The sequence below is a fragment of the Anser anser genome (assembly GCF_964211835.1).
Source record: "Anser anser genome assembly, chromosome: 2".
Classification (NCBI taxonomy): domain Eukaryota; kingdom Metazoa; phylum Chordata; class Aves; order Anseriformes; family Anatidae; genus Anser; species Anser anser.
The window spans coordinates 46311304-46323978 of NC_139721.1; the positions used below are offsets into that span (position 1 = coordinate 46311304).

The window sequence follows — 12675 nt, forward strand, 5'->3', positions numbered from 1 at the left end:
AGGTTACTATTACCTGTAACTGTTTATTATGTAAATATGTTTTCAATCTTCAAGTTCAGAAATAAAACTTGAGTATTTTCCATGTCATTTTTACATTGGTTACATTACATTTTATCAGAAAATTGGTTTCTAAAGAAATATATATTACCTCTACATGAAATCCTGCGCTGAAATCCAAGAATACCTGCAAGAATGATAAGATGATCAGCATATAAACACACAGGACATAATTCAATAACCAAAACTTGGCTGCTATACATTACTAAATTGCAGAGCAGGAGCAGTATGTTTTCTGAAATCTATTGTAATAACATATCTAGGTTGTAGCTGAAGGATTTCCATAAATTACGTTGCACCATTCCTTTATTTTTCTATATATATCACTAATTTTTGAAAGTTAATGCTTTTAAAATTATTTCTGTCTTTCAAGGCACTTTCAGTTTGAAGAGATGTGCCATACAAGTTATACCTATATCAAAATGCAGCTTTCACACAGACTTTTACATTGTACCATCTCACCTGAAGAAAGAAATGATTGCAATATCTGTTCTCAAGAATGTGTATTTTATTCTTTGTTATTGTTGTTGTATCTTATTTAGAGAGTCCACAGTAGACCTGTAATACTTCAATATACAGTTTAACCAAAAGGAACAAAAAGTTTTCTTCAAACATCTCACTGAGGTTAAAGAGATTCCAGGTCTAATGGAAAACCAACTGCAATCAGGCAGATTTTCTTGGAGTTCAGTGGGCTTTAATTTGAAGTCTAACTATGCAGCTAAAGACTCAAGTAAATATTGTTTACAGAATCAGATGCAATGAGTAAGTACTTTAAAATCATAGAGATTCATCAATTTCTTGATTAGCACAATTTAAAAGGAGGCACGGTTTAATTTTCTTGCTAGATAAATTGTGACAATAAAGCTCACTTGGTCAATGTACCTTTTCAGAGCACTGCTTTTGATTTAGGATCTACCTTTGCTCTCTTCAGATATAAAGGTTGAAGAACATGGGATCTGCATGACTGGATTCTGGCTTCATTCATAATTGGGAGAAAACGAAATATCTAGGTGACTCAAAAAGCAATGCAGTTTGTCTTTTCTCACCAAACGTGATGAATGGTTGTAGTTTTCAATTTTCCATGTTTTTGTAATTTCCCAGTACAGTTCAAGTTTTGTTTTGTTTTGTTTCTTGGTCTGATGTCTTTTGCCTGGTAGATTTTATGACAGATATTGCATGGATATAAAGTGAGATGACTTTTCCGTTTGTAGAATCTTTACCTCATGGGACTTTCCACACTTTAAACGTACTGCATTGTTGTTTTATCAAGGCCAGAAGATGAGCACAGACTTTTTCCCACTTATTTCATATTAAAACAATCTCTTACATACAAAAGATAATTGAACAGCACCTTCAACTTCATTTAAACAATGTCTCTAGTGAACTGATCTTCCCAAGAACATTCATTGAAACCTCATGTAAAAGCTGCTTTAATGTCTGTGAAGGAGGGTGTTTGGACTGTGGATCTACCTCTTTTTTATAAATATTACATTTAAATTTAAGGGACAATTCATAAGTAATATGAAGTACTTACTCATATAGTACTTCAGTAACTATACTGAAATACTGAAGTAAGAGTAAGGTTTTTTTCTGTTTGTTTCTTTGAGCAAGTTGTTGACACAAATTGTTAAGAAAAGTTGTCTGCAGGAAAATCACTACAAAGTTGCATTAGGTCTTTGGAAAGGAAATAGATATGTTCATATTGCATTCAAAACATCAATACAGTTTTTAATCTGAGTTTATGTCTTGGCGACTGTTTGAATCTTTGGCTGCAGAATGCGATTCATATGAGTCATTACTCACCTCAGAGAAGGCAATCTGCAATATCAGACTCATTTAAACTGTGGAGTGGTTTCACCTCAGCAGAACTTAAACCCTGTGCTTTTATTAAACCCCTTGTGGCTTGGGAAAACATGGCAGAGTAGAAGTTGCAGATTACACCCTCACCAGAGAGACTGACTGAGGAGGTCCACCAGAAATGGCACTGATTCAATGTTTCTTATCAGTTGATCCCACCTGCACAACAGAGACTCCTTTGGCAAGTACAGTGAAATTCTCTCCACCCTTAGGCAGAAATCTCTTCTGGTATGCAAGCAAGGAATTGTCTTGACCTAGAAAAGTATGGGTATACACCTCCTAATGCAATACCAGTGAATCTTGTCTGCTGACTGTATCCTATGGCCTATTCTGTCATTTAACAGTGAAACTAACACATCACATCTGGTCATGCCACTCTTGTGTTTAACAAGGCTACCTGAAAAACTGTGTTGGGCATCTCTGTAAAGAAAAAACTTGTGGAGAATTCTGTTCTTTAAGGACATAAATATTCATTAAAAAACTTGATTTCAGTCTACAGGGAGTTCTGCTTCCAAGCAATGAAAATATCCTTTTTACACTGGAGTTTCATCCACTGGAGCACAGATAATGGGAATGCCAAGAATTTGTTCATCAGTGATGTTGGGAATTGTAAATTAAGGCCCAGTATTTCCACATTTGTCCCTTATTGACAAAGGACCCTGCTGCTACATGCTGCTAATGGAAGCTCTTTAAAGAAATCTTGATGGTTTTGAATCCAAAGTCCTTAGTACAGTTTGTGATGCTTCTTGAAAATGCTGATCTAATGAACTTGAGGTCTGCATTCAACAAGTCTTTCTCAGTTACTGCTGTATTATAGGAAGGAGGGCAGGCATACACCATATGAAATTGTCTCATTCACCAGATAAACCTAGACAATTTTGAAGTGACATCTATCCAACATGACACAGGGATGAAAAGTCCTCTGCCTTCCTAATGTTTTCTAGTTCTCCACTAATATCAACAGTTAGAAGGCTCCCCCCCAACCCCAGCTGTCTATTTTTAACATCTGTGTGATGCAAACTCTTTATCTAGTGCTATTTTGAGTGGAGAAGTACATTTTGTCATCTGTCTGCTAGCAGCTAACTTTGGTATTCTTGTAGATAATGAACAAATTTCCTTTCTAAACTAGTATCTGAGTGCCTGCATGCAATACTTTCCATAGATTCAGTGCTTAATGATAATTAAAGCAATAGAAAGCACTGAAACATGTGAGATGCATCTTAAGGACGTTGGGGCAGGCAAGCTGATCAGAATGAAACCAAAATTTCCTGTCCTGTTAGTCTCTGAGAGATCGTGAAAAAATGGAAACTCTGCTGAGAAGCTAGAAGCTAGTTGCACAATCTGTTTCTGGTGTGGACTAAGAGAGGTGCAAGCAGAAAACATATTTATTGTTACTGTCACTCTCACAGTAGCCTGTCTGAAAGCTTGTATTTTTTTCTATGAACCTTGTGTATAAAATGATGCCTTAGAATCACACTGGATTTATGCTGGATTTACTCTGATGTAACTGGGAAGAGAATTAGGCCCATAGGATGTGTATAGTTCTTTGCACCTTCAAAGCAATTTGCAAACAAAAATTAACTAATCATTAATTGACTGCTAAGCAATATTATACGCAATTATGGAATCCTCCCTCCTCCACCTACTCATATCTAAATGACTGAACACGCCTGTAACATCTTCCCAGCATTATTCATATTGGATCTGCTTCTCACTCTTTGAAGTCAACAGCGGTATTGTTATTGGCCATGATGGGAGGAGTGCTGAGAACTCACATATATTATATGAGTCATCAGGGTGCCATGGTAGCTCTGGTTGTGTCAGCGTTTCGGGACTTTTACATCTTACTCAGCCAAGCTCTGTCTAGCAAAAGGTTGAAATAATTAACCCTTCTCTTCATGCTTTCTGCACCTCTTTGAGAAAAGATAAATCAGTGCATTAAATAATAAGAAGCACACCTGAAATATAAGACACAAACTCATATTTTAAAAAGAAGCAGTATGATCACATTTAAATCAAAACAAGGATAAGTTTTTGTCTGTACTTTTCATTTTTGCAGGTCACTAATGAATGTGCTTTCACTTTTAAGGGGATTTTTTTCAGGGTAATTTTTCATTTTTCTGTCAATTGTTTTTGTAATTCTGCAAAAGTTAGGTGCTTCTGCTGCTTCCTGTCTTAGGAAGTGAAGTCAATATTTTGTATTGCACCTGGGATGGAGGACACACTACTATTTCAACAGAAATATAATAATGTTCATGTCAGTCAGAAGAATAAATTCTAAAGTTGTATTTATTTTAAAATATATTTACTCAAAGAACTAACCACTTTGGCAATGTTTCCACTGAGATTGTTTCTTTTCTACTGAGAAATAGAGGACAAGTCATACAGAAATAATGAATTTCCATACATTATCTGAGCTTAACCGTTAGAAAAATGAATAGAAAAGTAATTTCAATACAGGGTGTAAGCCATTATCATTCAAATTTTAGTTTTTCAAATTAGACGTGCTCTAATTGTGCTCTCCTCAATAAATATCCTCAATAAAACCTGAGTTCTAATATGGCTTAGAGTGCTCCAGCTGCAAATACACATTTGCTTAGGGGCCATTTTTACTCAGGAATGTAACTGCAAACTTAAGAAACTCATCTTGTGTGATAATTTCTGGTGCAGAATTGCTTTAGTTTCTGTTTCTATAATATATATTTTTTCTTCTGCAGAAGGGCCTGCAGTTTTCTGGCTAAATCCTTGCAGATATTTGGTATGCAAGTGCAAGTAGATTATTTAGCCCCTTAATATTTTTATATGCAACCAAGTTACAAGTAGGAGGTGTAACCAGAGCCTAACAACTGGAAAAAAAAAAGTAGATAACACATGGGAAAATGTAGCCAGACAAAAGTGCATATGAGAGATGTGGTGAATTTAAAATTATTAACAGTCACCTGATGGCTGGGAGGTGGAGAGTCATACCTGATCAAACAGGTTATTTCCATAAAACGTGTCTGTGCAAGTACCACAAGCAGAACTCCCTTACTCATGAGAATAACACCTTTGAAGTCACATGAGCAAGGGTTGCAGAATCAGTCCCACCAATGGTGAAATGCATATGGAAAATTATTAGTTTCAGAGCTCGTAAGTTTTCTTTTTCTGAAAGTGTGCTAGTGTGCTAAAATATGTATAATTCCACAGCCATTTTATTTGATAAAACTTATTAACAATATACTAATCAGACGCACTATTGAGACAGGTGATTTTCATGAAAGATTAACCAAGCTGAAAGCCAAGAGTGTTTCTGAGAATGCACTAAAATCATATACATAATTTATAATGTAGTTATTCTCTACGGTTTGCCCATCAGCTTTCTGTACAGTGCTGAAAGATGCAGTTAGGCTGTACAGGCCACCATAAACGCTGCTGTGCAGGAAAGCACACAACAAGAACAACAGTTGTTTCCTCTGGGTAGTAAAAGTTCAGATATTTGGTAATCATCAAAATGTAGTGGCAGTTTTCATAGTCACTCCTTTTTCTTGACATGCCCTAGTTCAGTCACAATCATAATGATAATATACTGAAAGAATGAAAATTGCTCCAGAGTTGACAAGAGAAGATAAAGCAGTAAAAGCCCTTTTGAACAGACAGATTTTAAATACAGTACAGCAAACTTTTTCACTTTTTCCTTTTTTTTTTTTTTTTAATTTTTTTTTGAACTTCAACTCATCAGGACTATGCATCACCAAGTAACAGAATAAAACAAATAGTCAGTAATGTTATATAAAAATCCAGCACTGGTAGCATCATGCACGACAGGCCAGTCCCACAGATCTGCATGCTGCATTAAACAAGCAGAAACTCATCCGAACCATAACTTGCTTTTGCCAAGTTTTGACATTGTTTGCTTGGCAGCTGCCCTGCGCTGCTTAGTTCTACTTTAGTGATTGCCAAACTGTGACTGTTTAAGCCTTGGGATTTCATACGCTCTAACAACAAACCCTTCTTCCCTGACTACCGCATTTCCAGAGGTGACAATAATAAGGATTTAACAAACATTTGCGCTTACTAATACATTGTGTAAAGTGAAATACACTAAAGGGTACAACTATACTCTAAATTCTAACTTTATCAATCTTCAGGGCCTTAAACCTCTACATAATTTTAAAAGAGCAGCACAGATGAGTGAGAAGAATCCGTGTGAAAATCACAAAGCAGGAGTAGAAGGGCATCCATAATTCTTTTAAGTCCGTTCTCAGTAATTTCTGTGCCTTGATGAACACACTGTACAACTATTCCACTTGACCGTACCCACAACTTTCCTTTTACAGTAAGAATAACAAACCCAAAGTGCAACACTTTCATCACGCATTCACTCGCTGAGCACATGGCTGCTCTGACACAAATGCACACTACAAGGTAGGAATTCTTTGTAATGTGAAATCATGGGCCAAGTCTTGATTTTTGCTTGGCTACAATCTTCACTAAATTTCATGTTTTTTTTTTTTTTTTTTTTTTTCTTGAATGTAGCCATAAAACTCATTCAGCTCTGAAGCTAATCAGTTTACGAAATAATATTTGCTCTCCATCTTCCCTCAATCAATCAGAAAAATAAAGACATAGAAGCAAATATTATCCAATCAGTTTTTTTGGGGCTTTTAAAAAATACATAAGATTTTTATTAATAAAAGCAACTCCTTAAACTGTCCCCATAAGCAATATTAATCTGAAAATTCATGCATTAAACAGAAAGTCATATATTAAGCATCAAAAGACTGCAAAGTCATAATCAGAAGAAATGTTTGCCAGCATTTAATGAAAACCTAAGCTACTATCTTCAGAAACTGAGTTTAAAACAATCTCAGCTTTATTTCTTTGTGTTAAATTCACGTTTATTTATTTATTTTTTTTCTACGGGGGGTGTGAGAAGGTCAGGTTAGTTTACACTGTGAAAAGTAATGGTCTGCTGAGGAGATTCAGCTGGCATAATCATAAAGTTTACAAATATTGTTTTAAAATTTGACTTACCAATAAAAGGAACAGAAAAGCAGCTGTTCGGTGAGGGAGCCAATCCATTGCATCTGACTTCTCGGATACAAGTCCAACTGAGTTATGGTTACAGGTCTATTCCTTTTCCCTCCCCCCCCCCAGCTCTGATGTCTATGTAAAAAGACACTCGGTAGATGTCCTTATACTCAGCCTTTCAAGGTGTCTCTGCCTCCCTCTGAGGGAAGAACTGAAGATGCTGTATAACAGAGTGTCTTTCCCCACCCCAAAATCCTGGGCTGGTCTCACCTGAAACGCTTGACAACATCATTATTGCTTGCAGGTAAAAGCTAGGAGACACACCTTAATGCTTATTGCACTGAAACCCTTTGTTGGATACAAAAGGGTACGTTTTAAAAACAGAAGGCAAGCTTTGCTCGGAAGATACTGAGTGATTTATAAATTACTCACAACATAAGGAATCATTAAAATGGTAACTTATCATTGCTTTAAATGCAGTTGCCAGTTTTCTCCTTACACCAAGTATAATAGAGGAACTTCATGAATATTGCTGTGAAGATCATGGACTTGAAGAAATGATTAGTCTGAGTTAAAATACACGTCCATTTGTTTACTGTAGGTGAGAAGTCAGCTCTATTCACATTGTCAACGGAAGTGCAGTACTCAGAACAGAACAGGTTGCCATTAAAAAAAGTAACTTATTAATTTGAGAAAAAGAAAAAAAAAAAAAGTGTTTTCTTCATTGCCCCACAAGAGTATTCAGAAGCAGAGAAAGGAGACTCTGCTTTCACTACCTGCAAAGTCTCCTCATGCCATACCTCTCCCTTCCTATGGGTTGTGCTGTTGCTGACACAGCCGGCATGGAAATGTACACATGCCTCCAGAGAAACTGGAGAGCTGCTCAAACTGACAGGCCGTGGAGTGCAAAAGAAGGATGTGCTGCACAGTTCATTTCTGGCCTCTTTTTGGATGTCACGAGAACAAATATGTGTGGGATGGAGAAATCGTTGCTCATCAGTGTACCCCTTTGCTCTGCACTGGAGGCTTTTTAAGTGCTTCCTTGCATCTTTGGGAATTGCTCCATGACAGGAAAGATAAAGGTGGGCATCTGCTGTGCTGGTGGACCTGTGAGAAGGGTGCAAGCTCTGTCCCCCAAAAGTGCAATACAACTGGCATTCTCTTGCTCCTTGAACCCACCAAGGTGCTGGGCATGTCCCAGGACTAATCTTAAGCTGGGAAAAGAGGTCTCAGCTCTTCTGGGGCTATGCAGCTGCTATCAGGATGAAGCCCCATGCTTCTGCTGGGAGCATGCCATATCTACATGCCTCTTTGCATGGGTGCCTTGCAGCCTTGCATCTGGCTGGGGCTGCCAAAGCCTATCACACACCTCCCTGCTGCCACTCAGCCTTTGCCACTGAGCACAACGTGCCTGGCAGTGAGTTGGTGAGGGAACTGGGACAGGAAATGTTAAACAGATACCACCTGGAGTTTTCCTTTTTCTGGGAAATTCTCAACCATCTGAAATTTTCTTTTGGATAAAGACAAAATGAAAAGTTATTTGTTGCACATGTAGAATGTACATATTCCTTATGGAACAAAATAGCTTATTTCAGAACTTTTGCTGAGTTACATATTCCAAAAGATATCATTTTAAAAACATTTTCCTTTCTGTGTTTTTCATCTGTTTGGTTCAGAGTTTTATTTCATTTAACAGAATTCTTAGCGTTGTTTTCTATATGTTTTTAATATTTCATATCCCAATGATATCATCATTAGTGCAATAACATGAAAAATATTTGTGTTACTATTGCAGTAGTAGGTGAAGTGAGCCAATGTTCTGGCAGTTCAGAGTTAGGTCTATACTTTCTATATAGGGGAAATACATAGAAGAAGGGCAAACACAGCTTCAAAACGAGTAGTCTTCTCAAACTTCTCTACAGATCATTGGAGGGAAGGCTCAGTAGACTGTTTTTTGAGTATCCTTGAAAGAAGATAGATAAAAACTATTTTATTTACATTATCAATATATCACAGCATGTGAAAATTATATAGGAGACTTGGTAAGAAAACTTCAGAAAACAAGAAGGGTTGAAAGTGTTATGCAAAAATGCTTCTGCTAGTTCTGTATTTCCATTTTGACCACTGAATAGAAGTTATTTCCTGCAAATGTCAAATATGCATATTCTTTTCCAGACAAAAGTATCTCATGTTGGCTGTGTCAATATTTTTATTACAAGAAAAAACAATTTGACGTATGAAAGATGATAAAATTCCTCAAACAATAGCAATAGTCCCAGCAACAGTGAAAACAACCCACCGCCCCCACCAGCTATTACACTGTCTCTCTCTGTTACATATCTTATTATGAAGTACAGTGCACATGGACTTATCAGAGAGGATAAATAAGAACAATTGTTCAATGGGAAAACTTGTTGCATGAAATTTCAGATGGGTTTTCAAAACAAATGGTCAAACTTTGAAAATGATTGTTTGCATATTAACAATTACTAATAATGGTTTAGTCCAAGCAAAATGACCAAAAAAAGTTACAATGATTTGATTTAGCTTGAAGAAGAACTCCTAAACCATTGACATTATCCTTTGCGAACATTGGGGTTGATATGACAGAATTGGTGGCATCCACCTAACAGACATATTGTGCTCTGGGAGGCTTTCCCTCCATTATATTTTCTATGAAGAATATTTTTTTCTTCCTGTCACCCCTCTCAGCACCTTACAGAACAGCAGAGGGAAGGGCCTGGGATCAATGTGGATCAATGTGGATCAATGGGATCACTGAACCGCATAATTCAAAATACAACCAGCATATAATGTACTAAGTTAAAATTTCACTTTTCACAGAAAGATTTTCAAACATGTTTTGGTGTCTAAAAATTCAGCCTGTTGATATTGCAAATTGGCCCAGTTTCTACTGACCTCCATTTGCACAAGGTAGCTAACATGTTCAGGTGCTTTAGAAAGCATATTTTTCCTACTATGGTGGTCTCATTACTTTTAAGACTGTTCTTGAGACACTTTTGAAAATAAGGTGTAAGCTCTTAAACATGATGGCTACAACATCAGCCCAAGCCTACAGACAATTTTAAACTCACTTTATCTATATTTGATACAGCCTTCTATCACATAGATGTATACACACATTGGAATTGACTTTCTGATTATCTCACAGGAAAAAAATTTTGTTCCCGAACACCTCCTGGCACAGTCTTCAATATGATTTATGCATGTCCTTCTGCTGTGGCTCAGGGGGTTCTTGCCCCAGACCAGCAGTGACCTAGTCCTCCAGTCAAGGGTCAGTCACTGTTCTCACTATTTCATCACCCACTCTGCACCTTTCTCCACAGTCAGAAGGACTTCTCTACTTCCTGCCCAGAAATAGAATTTATTTTCATACCCAAAGACATTGGAGAACCATTTTTTTTTTTTAAATTTTCCATGGTACAGGAGGAAAAAAAAAAAAAAAAGCACCACTTAGAAAAAAAGAACGTGAAATAACAAAAGTTAGATGATGAAGTAACAAGAAATGCCTTTGTCATGGAAAAGCTAGAGATATTCTCTTATTCTGATAAAACATTGGTATTTTTGAACCTTGGATATTTTGATAGCAATTTAATCTGGTGGGGTAGATCTTTTGTAAACTGGCCAGGTCTCATTAAAAAAAGGCAGATTTTTTTCTCAGAAGCTGTAAGATGTCCACTGAGAGGGAGATGCTCAAAAAAAGTTGAAAGTTGTAAATTAGTGTTGTAAGATATATATATATAAAAGCAGAAACAACAGTAATGTGATTTTGCTCTGCACCAGTGCATTTCAACAGAAATTTTAGACGGTTACAAGTACAACAGTTTGTGTCTCATCTGGATGGCAAAACGGGATAAAAATTTTCGCTTGACAAAATTTATGACAATATTCTGTGATTGTTAACAGCGTCTCTATGTTAGTGCTCTCAATTGAAAAAGACTGATTAACGTAACCAGTCATTTGCAAAATGCGTGAAAATCAAATTAATACGATCTGAAGTTATCCATGAGCCTGTTCTCCCTACAGTTGGGTTGAAGAATCAGTATTATTCTACAGTGTAATATGACTACAAAAGAAAAGGCTATATGAATCTTTTTTAGCTTGTTTGTGTCACAGATGAAGGAGAAGGGAGTCACCATTGATGAAGAGATAACTGAATTACAAATAAGAAATTCCTGCTGGCATAAATCCATTGCCAGCACTTGTTTCAGTTTGGAGGCTGGCAAAAAGCCTTTCTCAAGGAGAGTTGCTCGCCAGCTCCTTACCTTCAGGCCAAGTGATGAGGTTACCTGTTGCAAGTGTTAAAGGACTCTGAAAAATGAGGTGGCAGCTAGTGATCTTCCTATATTTTCTTTTCATAGAGCATTTAAGTAAGGCAAACCACAACTCCAAGACAATAGCACTTTTCCTCTGGAGCACAAAATATTTCCTTCTGCTCATCACCTCATAAGGCCAGCAGACACTCGTGAGTCTCAGCCTATGTTGTAGTGTTTTTGCACATGCCTGATGTTAATGTTTCTGTGTTTTTAGGCTCAAGCTCACAATCTTAACTCGTGAGTTCTACTACAAAAAGAAAATACACGAAAAGAACATGAAGTGTCTTTAAAAGCAAACATAGTATGATATGGAATGCTAATGCTGAACTGACAGTTATAAATTCATTATGACTTTATTAAACTGTTACAGAGCAGACTAATGTGGACATCTTAACTGAATTTTTAAAATAAAATATTTAGCTTTCTTTACCACTTTTAGTTTATTCGCTTTATTTCTCCAGTTTCATTATATTGATCAAATCTTGTAAAGTTTTTATTTTTTATTAATATGCATTTTTCAGTTTAACTTTATTTTGTTTGTTTTTGTTTTACTTTGCTTTGATTCAGTCTGATTTTTTTTCCTAGAAGTTTATGTTAAAACTTAACATGTTTTCATTAAATGTTTTCACAATTTTTCTGTCTGAACTAAGTGTATGTATTTATACAATTTTACAATACCCTTGACTGTAAAGAACATGCGTATACTCTTTTTGTTTGAGAGGCTGTGTACAATTTTCAGATTTCCTAAGTGGCTTAAAACCTGCACTTTCTAATGATACTACACCTACAGAACATATGATGGTAAGGAGGAAGGGTTAATGGTGCCAAACCAGGGGAAGAGGATGGCCTTTGAGCTGTAGAAAGGGCTTGGATCTACCTGAGATAACCACAAAAACACACCCTAAAATTGAAGTTTGAAATGGCTCTTAGACATAGCCTTGAGTGAGTCTCCTGTGTGGGAAGAAAAAAAAAAAAAAGAAAAGAAAAAAATACTTATATAATTAAACTTTTCTGCTACAGTCTTATCTTCTTGATTAAAGGACGTGTTTCTCCAGCAGTTACCTGGAGGATCTGTCATTCCTAAGTCCATACAGACATCCATTTTGAAAAAGCAAGCCAGCCTAGGACTTTTCTAAACTATCTGTTTTCTGGGAAGCAAGCAGGAACATAGATTTAAATTATTTTATCAATGCTATATTCAGATCTATATGGAAGGTCAAAGAAGAGAGTTTCTGTAATAGCATATATATGCCCAAGAGAAGGCAAATGAGAAATATCATTAGCTCTGTCAAAGCAGTGTATGAGGAAGGCAGCTCCATTAGCCTTATTTTAATATGAGGAACCTGAGGCATGGAAAGATGAAGTGACTTGTCTGAAACAACTCAGCAAAACAGGTACAGAAATCTGTCTCACC

The 12675-nt window shown here is 36.5% G+C and overlaps 1 protein-coding gene across 1 annotated transcript in view; it reads right to left on the reverse strand.

Annotated features, from left to right (window-relative positions):
• LOC310894085 (uncharacterized protein) overlaps positions 1–7140 on the reverse strand; it is a 62981-nt gene extending 55841 nt beyond the window's left edge. Inside the window, exons 1-2 of the mRNA XM_083823788.1 lie at positions 6928–7140; positions 149–184 (exon numbers count right to left, since the gene is read on the reverse strand). Coding sequence (XP_083679914.1) covers positions 149–184; positions 6928–6975 — 84 coding nt within the window. The 5' untranslated portion in view covers positions 6976–7140. The remainder of the gene's footprint in view (positions 1–148; positions 185–6927) is intronic.
• Between the last annotated feature and the right edge of the window lie 5535 nt (positions 7141–12675).